Below are 23,758 nucleotides of genomic sequence, written 5' to 3' on the forward strand. Positions count from 1 at the left end.
ACGATGCCAGTGGTCTTGATACATCCCCGGAGGTTGTTTGGCAGGCCTGAGCCTGGTACACATGCTGACTCATCGTACAGGTGCCTCATGTCGAGGGTGGCGGTGTATCTGGGGTGGTCTGCTCCACCTGTGGATTTTCTGCAGGATGACCTGACCAATATCCTTGACCAAGGTCCACCCACTGACCCGGTGTTGCCATTTCACATGGCCTTACAAAGAAGGGTGGTGGCGGTTTGGATTGCTCCGGAGAGTCTTCCGGCAGTTAATAAATAATTGCCGAAAAAATACTGTCCAGCCAGTGGCGACCCCTGCTACTTGTCCACGCACCCCACTCCGGAGAGTTTGGTGGTACATGCGGTTACGGGCCCAGCAAAGCAGGCGGTGTACCCTACGATCCCTCCCGATAGGGACGACAAACGCTTTGACGAGAAGGTATTTTCTTCTGGGGGTATGGGTTTAAAGGCAGCCAACTCCGTTTGTGCCCTTGCAAGATTCACGCACACTCTGTGGAATTGTCGTTGGCAGCTGAACATATTCCCGAAGGGAGGAACGGGATGGTTTTCTTGCCCTCGTTCAGGATGGGCAAGTATGCCATGTGTGAGACTGTTCAGTCGGGTCTGGATGTGTCAGCCGGTCCATGGCGGCGAGCACAGTGATGCGCAGGTTTGCGTGGTTGCGGAAGTCAGGATTTGCTCCTGATGTACAGTTCCGGCTTCTCAACATGCCCTTTGATGTCCATCTTTTTGGCAGCAAGGCTGACGAGAGCCTTGAGAGGTTGCAGACCTCCAAAGCTGCAGCGAAGTTCTTGGGCGCTGCAGTGCGTCGACCTCTGCCTTTTCGACCTAGGGGACAGCAATGGAGGGGAAGCTCCTTTCGATACTACTTTCTTTAGTAGATCGAGGGGACAGGGGGCTGCCAGTCAAAGGGGCCAATGTAGGAGTACCAAGGGTGGAAAACAAGGTATTTGAGGTGCCAAAGCCAATCGGGCAGTTGCCTCTTTTGCCTCAGGCACTGCCGCAGCCGCTTCCGCTCAGTCATGAGGCCATGTCCCATGGTTCGCCGTTTGGGGGAAGGCTGGCGGAGCATCTTGTAGAATGGCGTTTCATTACTTCAGATGTATGGGTTCTGGAGATCATAGCCCACGACTACTGACTTCCTTTGCGGCAGAGGCCTCAAGACAATCCACCGGGGAAACTCTCTTTGAAGAGTCCGGATCCGCTCCTGGCGCAGGAAATCAAATCCCTGCTGCAGAAAGGCGCCATAGAACTGGTGCCTGTAGCGGAGAGGAACAAGGGATGGTATTCCTCATATTTTTTGATCCTGAAAAAAGATGGAGGATTGAGACCCATCATGGACTTGCATGGTTTGAACAAGCTCCTCGGGAAGAACAAGTTAAAGATGGTTACACTTTCTCAAGTCCTCCAGGCCCTTCAACTTCAGGATTCGTTGGGGTCTCTCGACCTCAAGGATGCTTACTTTCATGTGCCAATTCATTCCATGCACAGGAAGTACCTGAGGTTCGCGACTCGCATTTTCTGTTTCGGGTCCTGCCGTTTGGATTGACCTCCGCCCTGAGGGTCTTCACCAAGCTGATGGTGGTGGTGGCAGCGTATTTCAGGAAAGTGGGATTCACGTCTACCCGTACCTGGACGATTGGTTGATCAAGGCGCGCTCTCCCGAGCAAGCCCTGGATCATCTGTCACCTGACACTCCCTTCACAGGCTGGGCTTCTCCCTCAACTTATAGAAGTCTCATTTGACACCTACCCAGCGGCTCCAGTACATCGGAGCAGTGCTCGATACATCCCTGGGGCAATGTTCGCCTCCCCAGGTGAGGGCTCGTCAGATTCTGCAGATGGTGGACAAGTTTCAACGTGCCCAGAGTCTCCCGGCGTTTGAGTTCTTGAGATTACTCGGCCTCATGGCATCCTGCATTCTACTGGTGCCAGAGGCCAGGCTGCGGATGAGATCTCTGCAGTGGGCCCTCAAGATGCAGTGGTCGCAGTTGTCCGGCAGGATGTCGGACCCCTTTCAGATTCCACCCTCTGTCGCCCCGGACCTTCTGTTGTGGGCCGTCGAAGGACATCTGTTCAGATGGGCTTCGTTTTGGCAAACATGGCCGGAGGGGACGATTGTGACGGACACATCCCTTACAGGTTGGGAAGCTCATGCCAACGAGCTGACAGCCAGCGGTCGTTGGTCTCTGTTGGAGTCCAGACTCCACATCAATCTGTTAGAGCTGAGGCCTCTCAGGCTAGCCCTGAAGGCTTTTCTGCCGTCTGTACGGGGGAAGAATGTAGTGATTATGACGGACAATACGGTGGCCATGCACTACATCAACAAAATTTCTTTGAATAAGGTAATGTGTTCTTCTTCGAGGAACCAGGGTGAATCCCTTTTCTCCTCCTCCAAGGCTTGCCCATGTCTTCCCTCCTTCTTATAACTTTTGCTTCCTCTGTTGACAATATCCAAGTACTCCTGGCAACGTTGAATCTTGAACTGTCTGAATGTGTGATCCTCGACAACAGGAACCCGGTTCCACTTGACACTGGCTCCGGCATATTGACTTTTGTATTTCTGTCACCGAGCTTTCTCTGATTCTGTCTGCCTTGACAAAAGTATTGTCTATGATTTTTGCCCCCAACACTCTCTGGTTAGCCCAGGTGCTAAGTGTGTTTTTGCCCCGGTAACATTTTTTACCGCGGATACGCGTTTCTTTAATACGACCGAGCTGTCAAAAAGTGATCACATATGTATTCCCGGTAATGGCTTTTGTTTCACAACACCGGTCCGCCAAAACCTAAGGTACTTACCTTGATTTATTCTGTCCCAAGAGAATTGGTTGTTTGTAGTATATTTTACATGTGGTTTTTTAATGTATTGAAGTGTTGTGTTTTACAGATGGTTTAAAAATAAATGTACTTATATTTTTTACTTGAAACCATGACTCAGTGTTTGCTTGAGTCACAGTAATTGTGGTCCCTTTGTGTAATCTGTGCTACTGTTCACATACTCTTGAGATAAGCCTGGCTGCTCCGCTACTGTTACCACTTTAACATAGTAGTACAGGCTTGTACGAAAGGTGAACTTGTATTGGCACTTTTAGTCTTAATTGTGTGTAGTGGTTCCTAAGGGCACTGCACAGGATTCTGCCTAACAGGGAAACCCGCAAGTGGATCTCTTCACCACCAGCATTGCTCCAGATAAGATTTGGAAGTGGGAGTATTTTACTCCCCATTTTTTAAAGTTGGGAGTAAAATGATTTTTTAGTGAGTAAAAATGTAAATCCAATTCCCAATGAGAGTATTTTATAAGCAAGTACAAATATGTTTTAACTGAAAAACTGAATATTTTTTGCAATATGTATTTCTTTGCCCTTTGTTATTCATACACATTAAAAGATACATGTTTACTTCTTCCAATTAGGCTGTTGAAATAGTAGTTTTACTATGTGCACTACTGGTGCAAACATATCCATGGAGCTGTATGGGTGAAAGCAGGAGCGCACATTTCTACATGTCTTTTTCCTATTTTTTGTTGGGAGTATTTTTACTCCCTATTTTTATTTTTTGGGAGTATTTGGCAATTTTTGGTGCGTAAAAGTGGCCGATACACACCTTATCTGTAGGGCTGACCACCAGTGTCAACCGGAAGTGCGAAAGATCCTGATCGCGGGAATTTCCTACAAGAGGACCCTTGGGGGACGCGTTCGTAGTGGAGTGGTCCTTCCCACTGCTGTACGCGTTCCCTCCAGTCCCCGTCATTCTGCAGGTGTTGCAGAGGTTGCAGAGGTTCGGTTCCCGGATGATCCTCATTGCACCAGCATGGGCCAGGAGTGTGTGGTTCCCGGACCTTCTAGACATGTCCATCTGCCCTCCACATCGTCTTTCCTACCGAGACGATCTGCTCTCACGAGAGGGGGTTCGAGTTCTCCATCCAGAGGTCAAGTCTCTCAGCCTTCATGCTTGGGATCTAAAAGGCTGAGATATAAGGATTGGGACCTCCCTGAAGACGTGATGGAGGTGTTGCTTTCGGCCAGAAGGCCTGCAACAAAAGCCCTGTACCATTGCCGTTGGAAGAAGTTCTGCGACTGGTGCAGGGTACAGAATGTGCTTCCTTTCCAATGTTCCATTCCTTTGGTTTTGTCTTTTTTGCTTTCTTTGGCCCACAAGGGCCTGCATATAGGTATTTATACCCCTGCAAGGGTTACCTGGCAGCGCTGTACATATTTAAGCGCTCATTTGAGGAATGTTCTTATTTTAAAATCCCTTTGATTTCTCAGTTTCTAAGAGGGCTAACTCGTGTATTTCCACTGTCGCCTTTCCAGGTGCCGGGCTGGGATTTGAATTTGGTTCTAAAATTCCTAATGGGAGTTCCTTTTGAGCCCTAACATTCTTGTCCGTTGAGACTGTTGTCCTTTAAGACTCTATTTTTAGTTGCGGTTACTTCCGCACGCAGAGTGAGTGAGTTGCAGACACTTTCCGCCAAACCACCCTTCACTGTGTTTCATAAGGACAGGGTTGTCCTGAGGGTACGGTACGGCCTTCCTTTCTTCCCAAGGTTGTCAGAATTCCATCTGAGCCAGAAGGTAATTCATCGGCATTCTATCCTCTTCCACATCCTGGTAAGGAAGAGGAGAGGCTCCATAGGTTGCATCCTAGGCGAGCTTTGAGTTTCTATCTCTCACAGATGTCCCGGGTCCGAGTGGACGATCAGCTCTTTATTGGTTACGCTGTAAGGTGTTTAGGTCAGGCTGTTTCCAAGTAGACCTTGTCTAGATGGATCATTGACGATCTCTGAATGTTATCGTTTGGCGGGGAAGGACCCTCCTGTAGGTTTACAGGCCCACTCTACTAGGGGTATGGCTGCCTCCACTGCACTACAGAGGGGTGTTCTGATTCGCAATAATTGCGAAGCGGCCACATGGGCCTTTGTCCAAACTTTTGTCAAACATTATGATTTCGACTCTATTCATAGGCAAGATTTGGCCTTTGGTAAGGCAGTCCTCTATTCTGCAATTTGATTGGGCATTCTAAATTTTCTAAATTCTTTTCCCACCTCCTTACGTTGGTACTGCTTTGGGAGTCTGTCAAAGATGTGGAATACGTCGGCGGACACAATTTCCTCGAAGAACAAGTTACTTTCTTACCTCGTAATGTTCTTTCGATGGGATGTTCCTCCGACGTATTCCACATTGTACCCTCCTTACCTGCCCCTCTACAGAATTTCTTATGCCATTGCAGCTTATGTTTCCGCAAGGCTTTCTGTAGTCATTCTGGCAGAAGATTGGTGACACGTTCTGGTGGGAAAAAACTACAACTGAGGCTACGGGCTTTGTGTGTCCTACTTATAACATCCGTGGACGTCGACCGTCAGAGGAGGTCCTCGAGGGAGCGTATCGACGTCAACGACGCAGGACGCCTATGCCGAAAAAGTTTCCGAAGCAGCACAGCTGTGGTAATTACCTGTCAATGATGTGGAATACGTCGGAGGAACATCCCATCGAAAGAACATTACGAGGTAAGAAAGTAACTTGTTCTTCGAGAGGATTTTTTCTACCCTGGTCACTCGATATGATACTGTTGTATTAATTTAACCTGTCTTCTTTAGGGTACAAACATTTTTGTAACCCGTTTGATTTTGAAATAAATCTTCACTGTGAAAAGCAGTTATCTCTTTGCTATGCAGCAGTCGCGGACCACAAAGAGCACCACAACACTATACAGCATGTGCATTTAGTTTTGCTTTTTGAATCCAGAATTGTCCATCACTAGGCACAACGAAATGAAAATATTTGAAGATTTAAAAATCAGTGTTAAGTTCATGCGAAGAACGATTATCTTACTATTTGTCTTTATTAAAAGGAATGCTAACATTTTTGATTTTCTTTTCTGTGGGAAAGCTGATTTTCTAACGCTTCAAACAAAAATAAAGCCATTAGGACCTTGGAAAATGCTGTCCTCAAATACAAGTCACATTGTACTGTGTCTTTGACATTTTAAGGAGTAGAAATTCGGAGGATAACATTACTTTATGAAGATGTGAACACATTTTTATTTTATGGTTAAACATTTAACCTTTATACATTAATCATATACAAAATTAATAAACAAAATAAAATCAATTTAACACTTTTTCAATATAAAAATTAACTTTTTACATTCATATTTCATTTTAGAATTAAGTAGTCAAAAAGTTCCCAATAGTCTAAAGTGCTGCAGTGCCTTGTCATACCAATACCGTTACATGATCTTTCTCTAAAACTGATATCTAATGGAACTCTCATTTCTCAATCTTGAAAGAGAAACCATTACCTTTCACATATCCATAATGGACTCCCAAATATACATGCAAGTAGTCTGTTTTGTTAATTATGATACTCTTACGTCCATTCCCTTTCCTCCATACTGCATGGGCGTCCCTTCCAAGGGATGGGAGACGGCACCCTATTGACCAGAAAAAACCTTCCCCTTTAAATTTAGAGGCGCAGCCCCGGGAGCATGAGCTGCCCTGACTCAGCCCTCAGGCGCTACACCTCAGTCCCCTTTTCCACGTCGATGGGAACGGGCCGAATTCACCAGCGCTCCCGGGTTTGGCTTCGGCCATGTAATTCCACATGCGGATACTTTTCTTTTTTGTCTTTTTATCATTCAGGTACTCGGCCATCGGGCATCACGCTCCTCCCCGACGCATGTAGACTTCTACATAGTTCAGCAGGTGTCCTTCATTCGATGGGCTCTTCCCGACTAAGCCCCCCATGCCCTCTGTCTACGGTGCCTTGGCCCTGACCATGTTTGGCAAGCTTGTACCGCATGCAACGCGCTTTCCTCGAGGTCTCTGAAGAATAGACTAGTCGGGTGGAGGCAGCTCTTCCACAGATCGCCTCCAGAGGACCTAAAGGACTTTGTCTATCATCGGTCCAAGCCCGAGGTAGGGCTGCTATTTTTCAGTGCACCCCGCAAGGGAGACTCCTTCCCAAGGACTTGCCAGCATGGGAGGGACTGCCCACGTCCTGGTACCAGCACAAGTACCAAGGCTGTATCAGCTAACAGGCCGATGGATCGGTAGATCCTCCCGGTGACGGTGCTGAGGGACTGGAAGGTTCTTTTACCGGGTCTTCACCCGATGGGCTACGCTCTAGTACCGCCATCTTGTCCGACGGGGCGCCTTTACGCAGTTCTACCCAAGAGAAAGAAAACCAAAGGGCTCTGGGATCCAAGCGAAGGAAAACCAAAGGGCTCTGGGATCCAAGAGAAAGAAGTCAATACCATAAGAGTCTGGGACCCGATAAAAACAATATTTGGCAAGATGGTCAACTGGGTGCAACTACTAAGAATCAAGAAGGGATTGGGATCCACACCCAATAACAAACTGCCTTCAGAATGCTTTGTCATAATAGCAGTACCTGGCAGGATAGTGAACCAGGTAGGCTTTGAACACGGTGTACATTGTGAGAAGGATGAAAACTTGAGGAAGACCACAGGAAGAGATATACCCCCTGGTGTGTGTGAACACTGTAAAAGGAGCAAAGAGGAGGCAGTCCTTCTCTTGACATTGACCAGAATCTAATTAAGACGAGGAGAAAGACGCTTGTCCTGATATTGGAAAAACTGTGAAACCTGAGGAAGGCCAGGGTGAGAGCCAACCCCTTAACACTGTGAAGATGCAAGACGTTTTGGTCTATATGCTTTATTGTAAACTTCATCCAAGGGTCCTTTTTGAGACTTTTGACCATTTGCATCCGTTATGAAGAACATTTAATTTGTACCACTCCTTTGAGTATATGGTGTAAGGGTTCTAAATAGGTTTTTGGACACAGAACGGAGGGCTTTTTTGCTCTAGACTGACATCCTAACACATTTGTTAGTATTATTTGAGGCAGGGAAACCTGTCTTAGAACTAGGGTCAGATAGGCTTTTCTTTTATGTTCTCACCTGTAAGTCTATAGCCAAAAACATGCCTCCTGTGTGCCGGTTTCCTCTTTCCACACCCTTACAATAGGTAATAATGTCACATCTATCGACAGTTGAAAGGAAGTGAAGTTCTTCCTTTTCTGGATACATGGTTACGTAATAAAAATGTGCGTGTCATGGAAGCAGTTTGCTCGTGGCTGGCTTCTTCTCACAAAACTGGAGCATCACCATCCGGCACAGAACAGTCTTCTCGATCTTCTGGGATAATCGTGCCACTCCTGTTTTCATGCTTGATTTGAATACTCTGAATAAAACGTTCATTAAAATATACAAGATGTCACTTTTTTGGATAGTATCTCAAATTTAAAAAAGAACAATGTTAGAAACGGAATGTGAATGTCGATTAAAACAGGATTACTATGGCTTGGAGTACTGCTCTATTCCACTAACGAGCCATCGCTATGGAGACTCAAACACCACAAACACATTTTTTTTGCTTTGCTTCAGCTGGTATTAATCGAGCACCTCAAGGCTTGCCCATCTCTAATTAAAATACTGTAATTCTGGAAATGCATTGGAGAGACGGGGCCGCCATGTCTTTGTCCTGTGCTCCTTTTATCATGTGCGTTCTGTTATTTTCTGGACAGGAGTCAATGAGGGACTCCTGGCACTGCAGCTCTACCTTTTTTTTTGGTTTGGTGAACAGACCCTTGGGATACCCTTTTGGCATCCATGGGTGGGGGTACAACCCTGTACGCCTAGTGTGTTTTTTGGGCACCTGTGTGTGGCCCACAGAGCAGGGTATGGGCTGCTGGCAGCTCCATGCTGAATTTGACAGGTGCTTGGAGTATCCTCCATTTTGGGATACCCAGGCCCTGCGCCTGGAATCAGTTGATTCCCGACAGGAGACCAGATTGACCCTGTGGCCTCTTGCTTTCTATTGCCTGTTACCTTGTTTTCCCAAAGTCCCGGGAAGCCCTGACTCTGTCCCTTCCCCTGACTGGCTGTTGGGTGGAAGTTCCATATATGGTATTGTGGGGGAAGTCCAGGCCAGACTGGCTGGAGCCTTCCCAATGACTGTATATTGTGGGTATACCCATGTGGTGGGACCTGGGTGAATGGAGTGTGTGACCAATATACATTTCATGTTATGGGTGTCTGGTTTCTGGTGTGACACACAGTGAATGAGACAGCCCTGCCTGAAACTGGTATGAATGCAGTGTGGAGTGCTGAATGGCTGGGTACTTGTCACAATCCACATTCCTTGTGAGTGTCTGGATGGAGAAGAATGGCCTGAATGCACTGTGAGCCTGTTTGGCTGCCTGACTGCTGAATGCCCTTCTGAATGATTGGCTGCCTGGGCCTGGCCCAGCAGTGTGAATGAGAGACAGAACAGTATATCTGAGGACCTCTCACCAACAATCGTTCAGAAGCTGACGTTGAAACTTGATGCTTACCTTGAAGCCCAGCTCGAAGAAGGCCTTGCTGCTGCATTCCTTTGATGCAATCCAAAAGCTGTCGTGTCTCCAAGAACTGATCCAAGAGAGGACCTGGTTAGGAGACCTCTTCCTGAGCTACGAGGGAACATCGTGCACCAGCTAAACTTCACCAAGGCTCCCTGGAAGCCAGTCATCGAAAGGCTGCCGCCCGTAGAAGGGGACCGCCGAGGAATCTGAAGTAAAGCGCCAGGACATCGAGGCCATCGTGGCCATTGTCGACTGTCACTGTTGACCGTGGTTCGGCGTTCCGCTGTAACCTCGACCGGAGGCGCAACGCTCCATTGTCTAAGAAGAAAACTTTGAATCAAGGACTCCCTTGCTCATCACAGTCTACCGCTTTGTCCCGCCGGATAAAGTCAAGGTCGCTGACAAACCGAGGAGAATCTGCCGGTGAGTTTCCTGCCACCTGAAGTCCTCAAAGATGCTGAAGAAGATCCGAACACCAGCCGGGGTAGTGTCCTGATCACTGATGCCAGACGTCGAAGACCCGACACCCTTGCTCGGCCTACGTTCTTCATTGACTATTTGCGGCAACAAACTATCGTCGTCGAGGTGCAACGCACGCCTCATCTTTGCAGAACGTCCACAACCGATAGTCGACGAGCATCACAAGGACCGAAGTTGCTGCCTCAACGCCATTGTTCACCTTTTCCTCGAGGATACTCGACGATCTGTGGCTTCTGCCTTTAAAGAGTGAGTTCACTCAAGAAGGATCCGTCTACGACCCATCGAAGAACTCTGCTAAACAGGTACATTGGGGTAGTAGAGCATTTTTAGAAGGGAATAAGACTCTGCTAAACAATATATGGACTGGACTTGTCAATATCTTATTTACAGGTTGCCCAGGTAGTGGTGGGGAGGGGGTTCCTCACACAGAACTGTCTAGGTAACGGGACAAAGTATTCTGCCAATTGATTAACAACTTGTTTTCTTCCTGTGTATATTGTTGATGCCTTTTGCTATTCATTTGTATGCCATTTGAAACTGTTGGTGCATTTTAATGGAGTCAAAGAGTAATTGTGGCACCACATAGATTGTACATTTATCATTATAGTGTTGCATGAGCACAGTGTTAGTGTATGTGTATATAACTGGAACCGTATTTATATTAAAAAAAACACCCTCCAGTCTTTACAAATACTTCCAATTAAAAGCAGGGGATGCATGCGTCAAAACAATGAGTACCTCTGGTGTTCTGAACAATAATTGATCAGATGGAACCTTGGAACTCAGCTGAAGGTGCCCCCCCCCCCAACCCCCCCCAGTTGATGATGTGCACACCATGCTCGAACTGTGGTCTCTAATCTATCAAGAGCACACTAGGTAGGTCACTCAGTCCTGCAGCCATTGATGGGCGCCTGAGCGCCTTTGTGCTTGAAGGGTCTGCCTATGTCACAGTGCATTTGTGACTAGAGCTAGAACAATTAAGTTGCAGGTGCTTCAATCTCCATTGAATGGCAAGGATCCCCCTAGTGGTAAAATTAACATCTTGGGGAGGGGGTGGGGCTGTTTATTGAAAGAGCCATATTTACATAGTCCCTCTCGGGTAGTTTAGGTCTCCAGTTTGTTAATCATTCACATGCCATGCACCAGTCTTCCTCTTTATGCAAAAAATGTAAATACAATGCGCTCTATACTCCATGCCAGTACTCTAAGAATCTGAAGATGGCCTCTTGAGGCAATGACTAAAGCCAACCTTCAGTCTGAGCAGGAAACCACCAAATGAGGTGCTAGCTGATTATCATTCTGTATTGTACCAAGGATTCTCCACCTTCTCAAAGGGTAATAAAAATTCAAAGCATTATTAATCCATGCTTAGGAACTACTTACAGATAAATAATATCATTTTTTTTTGGTGCACTCCTTCAGCCAAGACATTACACGAGTCTGAATTAAGGATAATTGAACATGCCAGTATTTATCTTTGCAAGGAAATATCTGTTTGACTATATTGCAGGCAAATAAATGTCACCTGTATTGAGGACTAATATAAAGAATATGCAGTGTTTATTGGACTATTGCTTTTTGTTTACATTTAGATATTAAATGGAGAGTATGAATCTGAAGTAAGAATCTTTGGCTCTGGTGATAATCAAAACAAAGCTAAAATATTAATTGATGAGCTCATTCATGGTTATGAGGAAAGAAGCGAAAAAGGTAAATGTTTTAAAAATCATTTTGAGTTGGAGTAAAATATTCAATTTTAAATCTGCTGTAAATGTGTTTGTGTACTCCTCTGTCCTAGCACAATTTCTCAGTTTTCATTTTTTTCACTGTATGTCTTTGATTCTACACCTAGATGCAGTTATTGAAAGGAGAGCTCTTATCACCTGTTATTGACCTGAAAGGAATTCACAAATCTACTCGCAAAGGCTAGGGATAGGAAGCTTGGTAGCTTCGGAAGGCTTACTTCGCTTAAGTAAAAAGATTAGTTTTTGAAGACTTCTGAAAGGAGGGGGAGTAAGGTCAAGCTTCATATAGATACATGTAACTTATTCAGTCCAAGACTATGCTTACTTAGAAAACTTCAACAATGCTATCATACGTGAAAGCCTGGTTTTGTGCAGCAAATTGACACCTTGCTGCACAAAAGATATCAGTTGGCAAATACACTGCCCTGAAGAAGCAAATTGTGCGTAAGTACAGTAGTGCCTGTACAAGCCACCGTTGCCTTATACAGCTTCACGATAATCAAAAAAATCATTAAATATCCATGTAAGCACAAAACAAATTCTATTTGGCAAATGTTCAAAAATTCAGGTTCTGGTCTGACTGGAATCTCGCTAATAGTATTTCTGCAAATGTATGGTCTGTGTTCATTTCTGAAACTTTTAAACGCCCAAAGCATTTTCAACGTCAACATTTCTCCATAAAGAAACTACATGACTTACCTCGTTTCACTTGGTCCATTGATGACATTATCTGGGCCATAGGCAAACTTCACTTCGAGGGGATTGGGTCCTCCGACGTATTCCATATCTATGACATGTAATCACCACAGCTGTGCTGCTTCGGAAACTTTTTTCTGCGTCCTGCGTCGATGACGTCTATGCGCCGTCTACGAGGACCTCCTCCGACGTCATCCGATGTGATAAGTAGGACGCACGACGCCCGTAGCCTCAGTTCCGTTTTTTCCGCGAACGTGTTGCTTCGTGATTCTCGGTTCACGCCTCGACTCTTTAGAGTTCTGTTCTTCTCGGTTCTTCGAACCTGTTCGTTTTGTGAAAATCCTTGGTGTGAAGATGTCTTCTACTTTGTCTTCGACCCCGCGTCCGGGTTTCAAGAAGTGCGGGGAGTGTGGGTCCAAGATGTTGGTGACGGACTCGCACGACGCCTGCCTCTGGTGCCTCGGGGAGGCCCACGACACGGATGACTGTATCGACTGCCAGTCGCTCACGTCCAAAGCCTTACGCGAACGTAAGAAGAAGTTGTTGGTAGGTCGGATGTCCAAGCCCAGAAAGTCGAAGTCTGCGGGGCTTTCGACGGATGATTCGAGGGGTGACTCGCCGCGTCATCGTCGGAAGTCTCGTGGGTCTCCTTCTAGGAGTCGGTCTCGCCACTCCTCAGCCTCTTCGAGGCATTCTCGGAAGCGCCGACACCGGTCGTCTTCCAGGTCCTCTTCGGAGGACTCTGCCCGGCACGTCGCTTACCCCACCAGCCGTGCGACGCCGGAGGAATGGGCTTCCTTCGGGAAGGAAATGCTGGCGATTCTTGAGTCGAAGGGTACTATGCCGTCCGCGCCCCCGAGTGGGGTCGGTCGTGAGAGGTCGAGACACCGCTCGCAAGAGTGGTCGGCACGAGTCACGGGAGAGGTCCCGTTCGGACAAGGAGACTCGTTCTCGCCATACCCGTTCCAGGTCCCGGTCCTCGACGCGTTCGAGACCGTGTGCACATGTGAGGTCTTCGAGGAAGACAACGACGTCTGAGGCGTCGAGGGCGTCAACAGGCTTTCTCGAGGCTTCGGCTCCGAGGAAGTCGTCGAAGCCGTCGACGCTCAGGTCGTCGAGGGACACGCTCGGGGCTTCAGCCTCGGGGGCTGTGTCGACGCCGCCGATGCTGGAGGCGCTGCATCTGACGTCGACGCCGTTTTCCTCGACGTCTATGCCGGTTCTCTCGACGCCGGCGCCGATTCGCTCGACGCCTTTCATGTCGGAGGTACCCCGTGGCACGGGAGAACCCCCTAGGAAGGCTCTGGTTAAGAGCAAGCACTCTCGGGTGCCTTCTTTTCGCCACCTGGACTATATTTCAGAGGCGGATGAGGATTCTGATGGCCTGGTTCCTGATCAGGTTCCAGATGAAATTGTCTCGGGCCATAGTCAGTTTGACGATTTGAGACAGTCACTGCATGATGCCAGTGGACTGGACACCTCTCCGGAGGTGGAGTTTTGTAGGCCTGAGCCTGGCTCTCATGCCGATTCCTCGTACCGGCGCCTTATGGCTAGGGTTTCTGAGTACTTGGGATGGTCTGCTCCCCCAGGGGAGTTTGTGCAGGATGATCTGACGGACATCCTTGATGTTGGTCCCCCAACTGATCCGGTACTGCCGTTCCATATGGCTTTACAGAGAAGGGTGGCGGCGGCTTGGACTGCTCCGGAGAGTCTCCCGGCGGTGGGCAGATCCTTGTCGCGAAAATACCGTCCAGCCAGTAGCGACCCCTGCTACTTGACCAGGCACCCTACTCCGGAGAGTTTGGTGGTGCAGGCGGCCACGGCCCCGGCAAAGCAGGCGTCGTACCCTACCATCCCTCCTGATAGGGACGACAAACGTTTTGATGGCTGGGCAAAGAAAGTGTTTTCTTCTGGTGGTATGGCGCTTCAGGCGGCCAACTCCATTTGTGCCTTGTCTCGTTTCACACACACTCTGTGGAACTGTGTTGCGTTAGCGGCTGAACATATTCCCGAAGGGGACGAACGGGATGGTTTCCTTGCTATGGTCCAGGATGGTAAGGATGCCATGTGAGTCCGTTCAGTCGGGTTTGGACTTAGCTGAATGCGTCAGTAGGTCCATGGCGGCGAGCACCGTGATACGCAGGTTTGCGTGGTTGCGGAAGTCGGGGTTTGCTCCTGATGTGCAGTCTCGGCTCCTCAACATGCCCTTTGATGGTGACCACCTTTTTGGCAGCAAGGCTGACGAGAGCCTTGAGAGGTTGCAGACCTCGAAAGCTGCAGCAAAGTCGTTGGGCGCTGCAGTTCTCCAACCTCAGCCTTTTCGTCCTAGGGGACAGCAGTGGAGGGGTGGTTCCTTTCGCTATTACTCGTCCTTCAGTAAAGCGAGAGGAGCTGGCAGTCAAAGAGGCCAACGCAGGGGTACCAGAGGTGGACGACAGGGTACCCGTGGTGCCAAGGCCGCTCGGGCAGTTGCCTCTTTGCCCTCAGGTAACGCCGCGGCCGCTCCCACTCAGTCATGAGGCCATGTCCCATGGTTCGCCGGTTGGGGGAAGGCTAGCGCAGCATCTTGTAGAGTGGCAAACCATTACTTCAGATGTGTGGGTTCTGGAGATCATAACCCACGGCTACTGTCTTCCCTTTCGGCACAGGCCTCGCGATAATCCACCGGGGAACCTCTCTTTGCAGAGTCCGGATCCGCTCCTTGCGCAGGAAATTCAAGCCCTGCTGGAGAAAGGCGCCATAGAACTGGTGCCTGTAGCGGAGAGGAACACGGGATGGTATTCCCCTTATTTTTTGATTTCGAAGAAAGACGGGGGATTGAGACCCATCATGGACTTGCGCGGTTTGAACAAACTCCTCAGGAAGGACAAGTTCAAGATGGTTACTCTCTCTCAAGTCCTCCAGGCCCTTCAGCTTCAGGACTGGTTGGTGTCACTCGACCTCAAGGATGCTTACTTCCATGTGCCGATCCATCCCAAGCACAAGAAGTACCTGAGGTTCGCGGTTGGCGACTCGCACTTTCAGTTTCGGGTCCTCCCGTTCGGATTGACCTCCGCCCCAAGGGTTTTCACCAAGCTCATGGTGGTGGTGGCAGCGCATCTCAGGCGAGGGGGTATTCACGTCTAGCCCTACCTGGATGTTTGGTTGATCAGGGAGAGCTCTCCCGAGCAAGTCCTGGATCATCTGTCCGTCACCTGCCACTCCCTTCACAGGCTGGGCTTCTCCCTCAATTTAAAGAAGTCCCATTTGACGCCAACACAGCGGCTCCAGTACATCGGAGCAGTGCTCGACACTTCCCTGGGGCAGTGTTTTCCTCCCCAGGTGAGGGCTCTTCACATTCAGCAGATGGTGCACAAGTTTCAGAATGCCCAGACGCTCCCAGCGTTCGAGTTCTTGAGGCTGCTCGGCCTCATGGCATCCTGCATTCTTCTGGTGCCAGAGGCTCGCCTGCGGTTGAGATCTTTGCAGTGGGCGCTCAAGACGCAATGGTCGCAGTCCTCCGGCAGGATGTTGGACCCGGTTCAGGTGCCGCCCTCGGTCGCTCGGGACCTTCTGTGGTGGGCCGTCGAAGGCAACTTGATGAAGGGGGCTCCTTTTTGGCTTCCCTGGCCGGAGGTGATGATCGTGACGGATGCATCCCTCACGGGTTGGGGAGCTCATGCCAACGGGCTGACAGTCAGCGGTCGTTGGTCTCCGTCGGAGTCCAGACTCCATATCAATCTGTTGGAGCTGAGGGCCGTCAAGCTAGCCCTGAAGGCTTTTCTGCCGACTCTGCAAGGAAAGAGTGTCCTGATCCTGACGGACAACACAGTGGCCATGCACTACCTCAACAAAAAGGGGGGGGGCAGGGTCACTTCCTCTGTGCAGGGAGGCGATGCAGCTCGAGTTCTGGGCCATCCAGCAGGAAGTTTCGATCTCGGCAGTTCATCTGGCCGGAGACGAAAACGTGACGGCGGACGCTCTGAGCAGGCAGAGCACGATCTCTCACGAGTGGGAGTTGGCTCAGGAGATTCTCCTGGAGATCTTCGCCCTGTGGGGGACCCCTCAAGGGGATCTCTTCGCCTCCAGTGTCAACCGGAAGTGCGAAAGGTTTTGCTCGCGGGAATTTCCTCCAAAAGGAGCCTTGGGAGACGCGTTCGTGGTGGAGTGGTCGTTCCCGCTGCTGTACGCGTTTCCTCCAGTCCCCGTCATCCCGCAAGTGCTGCGGAGGTTACGGAAGTTCGGTTCCCGGATGATCCTCATTGCTCTGGCGTGGGCTCGGAGGACGTGGTACCCGGACCTTCTCGACTTGTCCATCTGCCCTCCACGTCGTCTTCCCTACCGAGACGATCTGCTCTCACGGGAGGGGGGTCAGGTTCTCCATCCAGAGGTCAGATCCCTCAACCTTCACGCTTGGCTTCTGAAAGGTTGAGGTATATGGATTGGGACCTCCCTGAAGACGTGATGGAGGTGTTGCTTTCGGCCCGAAGGCCGGCAACAAAGTCTCTGTACCGTTGCCGTTGGCGTAAGTTCTGCGACTGGTGCCGAGTTCAGAATGTGGATCCTTTTGCATGTGACATCCCCATGGTTCTGTCCTTTTTACTTTCTTTGGCCCACAGGGGCTTGCAAGTGGGTACCATTAAAGGTTACCTGGCGGCGCTGTCCATCTTTAAGCGCTCGTCTGAAGTGTTCTTACTTTAAAATCCCTTTAATTTCACAGTTTCTGAAAGGGCTCACTAATGTGTTCCCTCCGTCACCTTTCCTGGTGCCCGGTTGGGATTTAAACCTTGTTCTTAAGTTTCTTATGGGTGCTCCGTTTGAGCCTTTACATTCTTGCCCTTTGAGGCTGTTAACTCTGAAAACTGTGTTTTTAGTTGCGGTTACTTCCGCTCGCAGAGTGAGTGAGTTACAGGCACATACAACCTTGTCATACAAATAAGTAGTGATAAGACCATCAATACGCTTAAGCACTAGACAGAGGGTTTTAAAGTCAACCCTCTGCCTGACTGGGTCCCAGTGGAGCGACATCCGTAATGCTGACACTGGAGCAGCTTCAAGTACTGTGAAGAATCCCAGGGTATTGTCACATCTTCCATGGGGGAGACCCCTTTCCATGAGGCCAGAGAGGTGAGGCAACTACCTGATAGTCTCCTGGGGGGTGGTACTCAGCGGGTGGATCTCATGGGAGGGGAAACCGTTCAGGGGGTTGGTGACAATGTCCCTGGGAGAATGCAGTATTCATCCTTCAAATGGATTGTGTCCTCCAACATATTCCACATCTTTGACAGGTAATGTCCACAGCTGTGCACTTCGGAAACTTTTCCAGCAGAGGGCGTTCTGCGTCGATGACGTTGGGTCGATGTCCCTCGAAGGCCACCGTTGAGGGCGATGTTACCGGATGTTATAAATAGGACGCACAGCACCCGTAGCCTCAGTTCCGTTTTTTCCGTGAACGTGTTGCTTCGTGAAACTTGGTGCGCCTTGTGTGTTTCATCGTTGCGATGTCTTTTTCTTCGACCCATCCGACTCTGCTGTCTGACTTCAAGACCTGCCGGGACTGCAAGTCGGAAAATGTTGATCACGACCCGCATCGCATTTGTTTGTGGTGTTTGGGTGAGCGTCACACCGACGATTGTTCCAAATGCCAGTCACTAATGCCAAGGCCTTCCGGGAGCGGAAGCTCCAGGTAGGTAGAGGTTCTAAGCCCAGTAAGTCCTGTAAATCCAAGTCGAAATCCAAAGGGGTGTCCACCGACGACTCGAGGGGCGACTCTGCGTGTCAGGAGGAGGCCCCGGGTGCTCGATCCCAGAGTGGTTCCCGCCATTCTTCTTCCTCGTCTCAGCATTCGCAGAAGCGCAGTCACCGGTCGCTTTCCCCATCCTCCTCAGAGGATGGAGCCACGAGGAAAGTGGCATGCCTGACTCCTCGACTCCAGAGGAATGGGCTGCCTTTAAGGAGCAAATGTTAACGATATTTCAATCACAGGTCACGGGTCCGGTCGCGCCTTCTAACGATGCCGGCCAGGATCAGTCTTGTACCGTGGCTTACATGCCTTCGGGCTCGGGTCCGCGACTCGCATCGGGAGCCTTCGAGGTCCTGTTCGGACAAGGTTTCGGAATGTCGCAAGAGACTTGCTTCTAGGTCTCGGTCCTTGTCCCCAGCAAGACCGCAGCAACCTACTAAGGGCTCGAAGCCGGCGTCGACTGTCGGCGCCGTGTCCCTCTGACACAGACGTTGACGCTTTGCAGTCTTATCAGCCCACGGTGCCGTCGAAGCCTTCGGCACCCACGACGCCGAGGTTGTCAACGCTCTCGGCGTCAAAGCCTTCTGCACCCTCGATGCCTTCGGGGATTTTTGCCCAAAATTTGCCATTGGAGTACCCCAATGTGGTGGATCCTCCTGTGAGGCCAGTATTGGACTCCAGGCCTCCTTCTGTCCCCAGGCCAGGGTTTCAACTCCCTCTGGGCGACATATATGAAGAGGAAGAAAGGTCTGATTTTGAGGACCCTGGTGAACTGGATGTGGCTCCAATTGTTTCTGGAGACAGTCAGTTGGAGGAGTTGAGGCAAACCCTCCATGATGCCAGTGGGTTGGACACTTTTTTCCGGAAGTGGAATTTGGTAGGCCTGAGCCTGGGGCTCATGCAGAGTCTTCATACAGGAGGCTCATGGCTAGGGTCTCCGAGTATCTGGGGTGGTCCAGTCCTCTTGAAGACTTTGTGCTGGATGATCTAACAGACATCTTAGATTAAGGTCTGTCCTCTGGCTCGGTGTTACCATTTCATCTCACTTTACAGAAAAGGGTGGCAGCTGCTTGGCAGTCACCGGAATCTCTTCCGGCTGTTAATAAATCTTTGACAAAGTACTGCCCTTCCTTTGGCGACCCCAGCTATTTATCCACTCACCCCTCTCCCGAGAGTTTGGTGGTTCAGGCGGCCTACGGCCACCTCGAGGCAGCCGGCATACCCTACCATCCCTCCTGATAGGGATGACAAACGCTTCGACGGTTGGGCTTGGAAGGTATTTTCCGCGGGGAGCATGGCATTGAAATCGGCCAACTCCACTTGTGCCTTTAGCAAGGTTCTACCGCACTCTGTGGAACTGTTTCTTTAGCGGCAGAGCATATTCCAGAGGGGGAAGAAAGGGATGGCTTCCTGGCTCTTGTGCAGGACAGCAAGGATGCCATGTGTGAATCCCTTCAGTCGGGTTTGGATACGGCTGACAGTGTTAGCCGGTCCATGGCTGCGAGCACAGTTACATGCAGATTTGCGTGGGTTGCAGAAGTCGGGTTTTGCTCCGGATGGGTAAAGCAGTCTTCTGAACATACCCTTTGATGGCACACATTTCTTTGGTAACAAGGCTGACGAGAGCCTTGAGAGGTTGCAGACCTCAAAGGCTGCGGCAAAATCTTTAAGCGCAGCCGTGCGTCAACCTCCGTCTTTTCGTCCTGGGGAACACATGTGGAGGTGAGGTTCTTTTCGTTACTGCTCCTCCTTTGGTTGAATGAGAGGGGCCGCCAGTCAAAGGGCCTGAGAAAAAGTACCTCTGGTTGTCGGGGAAATGGAGGTGTTAAAGCCGCTCAGGCAGCTGCCTCTTTGCATTCAGACACTGCCACAGCTGCTTCCAAACTGTCATGAGGGCATGTCCCATGGTTCGCCGGTTTGGGGCAGACTGTCTCAGCATCTCTAAGAGTGGCGAGCACTTACTTCAGATGTGTGGGTTCTGGATACCATAGACCACGGCTACTACCTTCCTTTCCTACATTGGCCTCACGACAATCCACTGGGGAAACCCATTGAAGCTTCCAGATCCGCTCCTTGTGCTGGAAATCTTAACTGCCCTCGGCCACCTCCTCGCCCTCTCATCTGACTGCCTAACTGCCATTCAAAATTGGTGTGCTGCAAATGACCTTTGTCTGAATGCCAGCAAGACTGAGATCCTCCTCATCGGCACACCATCTCCATCCTTTTCCCTCACTCTCTGGCCGGCCTCCCTTGGCCCTCCTCCTACCCCTACCTGCGAGGCTAAGAACCTCGGGGTCATCTTCGACTCACTTTCCTTCACCGCCCATATCTCTGAGGTCTCTAAAAAGTCTAACTTTCTACTGCACCTCCTCAGAGGTACTCTGCCTTTCATCTCCTTCCCTCAGAAGCTCACTGTCTGCCAAGCCCTGGTTCTCTCTAAGTTAGACTATTGTAACAGCCTCTTTCTAAATCTACCGGCCTCTACTCTCCGCCCTCTACAACTTATCCAGAACAGGACTGCGAGACTTGTCCTTGGCCTCAAGCCCTGGGATCGTATCTCTCCAGCTCTGAAATCACTCCATTGGCTCCCAGCGGATGTAAGGATCAAATTCAAAACCCTCCTCATCGTCCACAAGGCTTTCTGGGACCTGGGTCCAAAATACCTTTAGCTATCCCTCCGCAAATACCTTCCCTCTCGAGTTCTTCGCTCCTCTACCTCCCTCCGGGTCAATTGTTTTTCAAAGAAACGTGCTGTGGGTAGATCTCTATCTTCGGCTGGGGCCTCCCTCTGGAACAGCCTCCCTGCCACTCTAAAACTTGAGGAGAACCATCTCCGGTTCCGGAAGCTCCTCAAGACCTTCCTCTTTGCTTCTGCCTTCACTCCCCCTCTCCCCTGCTGATCTGCTCTCTTGGCACTGTGCACCTGGCCACCCTCTGTCCCCTGGGCCAAGGTACCTGTTCACCCTGCCACCCTCCTGCACTGCCTCCCGGCCACCCCTTGCACTGGGGACTGTATCTGTACCCATACAGCCCCCCATTTTTTTTTCTTTTTCTGCACTTATCAGACTACCCAGTCTGCTGCCTTAAACACAGTACTTGCCACTTGCTTGCTGCACTACCACTGTTTATTGCCTCAATGTTCTATGTATTATTTATTCTGCTCTCCTCTGCTCCGCACTTTCCTCTCTCCCCCTTCCATGCACTTTTTCCTTTTTCCCTTTCCCATGCACTTGTGCGTTCTGAATGTCACTGGGCCTAGTAAGATCGTTGTGTTGTGTTCTCCCCTGCACCCCTCCCTTGCCTAGTCGCGCTCTGAAACACTTGTGTACGAGCGCGATACAAATAAAATATCATATCATATAACCCTGCTGGAGAAAGGCGCTATAGAACTGGTTGGTATTCCCCTTCTTTTGTGATCCTCCAAGAAAGACAGGGGATTGAGACCCATCTTGGACTTGCTTTGGTTGAACAAACTTCTCAGGAAGGACAAGTTCAGGATGGTTACTTTTTCTCAAGTCCTCCAGGCCCTTCAACTTCAGGATTGGTTGGTGTCTCTGAACCTACAGGATGCTTACTTTCATGTGCCGATTCATCCCAAGCACAGAAAGTACCGGAGGTTTGCGGCTGGCGACTTTCACTCAGTTTCTGGTCCTGCCGTTCGGAATGACCTCTGCTCTGAGGGTCTTCACCAAGCTAATGGTGGTGGTGGCAGCAGCATACCTCAGGCGAGGGGGGGGGGGATTCAAGTCTACCCCTACCTGGACTGGCTGATCCGGGCGCGCTCTCCCGAGCAAGCATTGGATCACCTGGGTCATACCTGCCGCTCCCTCCACAGGCTGGGCTTCTCCCTTAATTTCTAGAATTCGCATTTGACACCTTCCCAACAGCTCTAGTACATCAGGGCTGTGTTAAACGTCCTTGGAAGTGCTCGCCTCCCAAGGTGAGGGCTCATCACACTGTGCAGATGGTGGACAAGTTTCAACATGCCCATAGTCTCCCGAATTCTTAAGGTTGCTCAGTGTTGGGGAGAATTCTCATTCTATGACTAATTTCCCTTACCTAGTGAGTTCCCCAGCAGCTTTGCTGGATTTCTGGAGTTTTTTTCCACTTGGTAAGAGTGTACCCCTTTTCTCCACTCTTACCTGCGTTTTGCCATGTGTATTTTTTGTGATTGTGGACTCTGGAGTACACCACTTCAGTAGCCCCCTTCTTTTGTGTTACACAGCACCTTCAGTGCAGCGACACAGGGTTGTCTTTTAGACTTCAAACCAACTCCATTTCTGAGGCGGACTACTATCCCCCCAAAGAAGGGTACAGTTGCCATTAACTTTACTTAGTCATTTAATGACTGATCAGTACAACCCATCTTACATGGAGTACTGGAAAGGGTTAATCCTTAGCCCTTTGTATCTGTACCTCCTAGAGCATTGTTTTGCTCTTAACATTTAGACTTGGCCGGTGGCAGTGGTATCTACCCTAACTTTTCTACCGCGAATATACTATATAAACGTGGTATTGGTGTAGGCTATTATATTAGCCTCAAACTTAAACCCGCTTGACCAAATACTTTTTCTTTTGGCTCCGGTCGAGTTTATTCGCCATTTCTTTTTGTTAAAGTCCTTCTTGTGTTTTAATTTGCGTGGCAAACCAGGTTTGCCGCCTTTGTTCACTGTCTTTTGTCAAGCTTCTGCCCAGAAGCCCTCTTCTAGGCGCCTGGGTGTCTAGGTGGGCTGAATGTGAGGGAGGGGTGTAGTCACCCCCTGCACAGGGTATCCTAGGAAACCCAAGTTACACTTTGCCGTGATTGGCTGAGGTGGTTGTCCGCCCGGACAAACCCCCCTGCTACCTGATTGACAGCCAGGCTGTGTGAATGGGGGATTTTCACATAAAAGGCAGGTCTCTTGGGCTGGAAGTCAGTCGCCACTGGAACTACAAGGAACCGAAGAGAAGTGGAGGAGAGGTCGACTGCTGCAACTATCCCGTACCGGTGAAGCCCTGCTGCAGTCATGAGCTATCTACCCTTCAACGACTAAGAGAAGATCCAGTCCGGAGTCTTCTTCCCTTGAGCCTGGTGGGGATAACCAGCTTGTCTTCATCAGTCAGAGGAATCCCTTCGTGGTCGAAATCGCTGACCACTGCTGTATTGGTCCGGATAGCAACCTGAAGAGCCTCTGCTGTTCTTTTAAGGAGCGCACCTTTTATTCATTGTTGCTGCTGCCGGCCTCATCCCTGCCTGGTGCATATCCCTCTCGTCCTTCGTGCCGAAGCTCCAGGAATCGTCGGTCTGCAGGAAACTACCAGGAACAACTGCCTTGGCACCAGCTTCATAGTTTGAGAAAGGTACTGTGCCCTGCTTGAGGAATTTGGGTGAATCCCCATTTCTCTTAAGGCTTGTCCTTAATCTTCCCTCCTTCTTACAACTTTTGCTTCCAAACATTGGCAATATCAAAGTATTCTTGGTTACGTTGAATCGTGAACTGTGTCCGACTGTGATCCTCGACAACAGGAACCCGGTTCCACTTGACACTGGCTCTGGCCCTTTGACTCTTGAATTCCTGTCAGAGTGTTCTTCGATTCTGCCTGCCTAACTAATGTATTGCCTAAAAGTTTTGCCCCCAACTCTCTCTGGGTATTTCAGGTGCTAAGTGTGTTTTTGCCCCGGTAGCATTTCTTGTCACGGATACGCTTTTATTTAGTAGACCGAACTGACAAAGTGATCGCAATCGTATTCACGGTA

General features: G+C 49.7%; 1 protein-coding gene across 1 annotated transcript in view; it reads left to right on the top strand.

Annotated features, from left to right (window-relative positions):
• The window catches only part of LOC138453414 (probable ATP-dependent RNA helicase DDX53), a 2,019,656-nt gene that overhangs the window by 400,460 nt on the left and 1,595,438 nt on the right, over positions 1–23,758 (top strand). Inside the window, exon 3 of the mRNA XM_069606246.1 lies at positions 11,451–11,568. Coding sequence (XP_069462347.1) covers positions 11,451–11,568 — 118 coding nt within the window. The remainder of the gene's footprint in view (positions 1–11,450; positions 11,569–23,758) is intronic.

This window comes from Ambystoma mexicanum, chromosome 4p, assembly GCF_040938575.1.
Source record: "Ambystoma mexicanum isolate Mex_15411 chromosome 4p, UKY_AmexF1_1, whole genome shotgun sequence".
NCBI lineage: Eukaryota > Metazoa > Chordata > Amphibia > Caudata > Ambystomatidae > Ambystoma > Ambystoma mexicanum.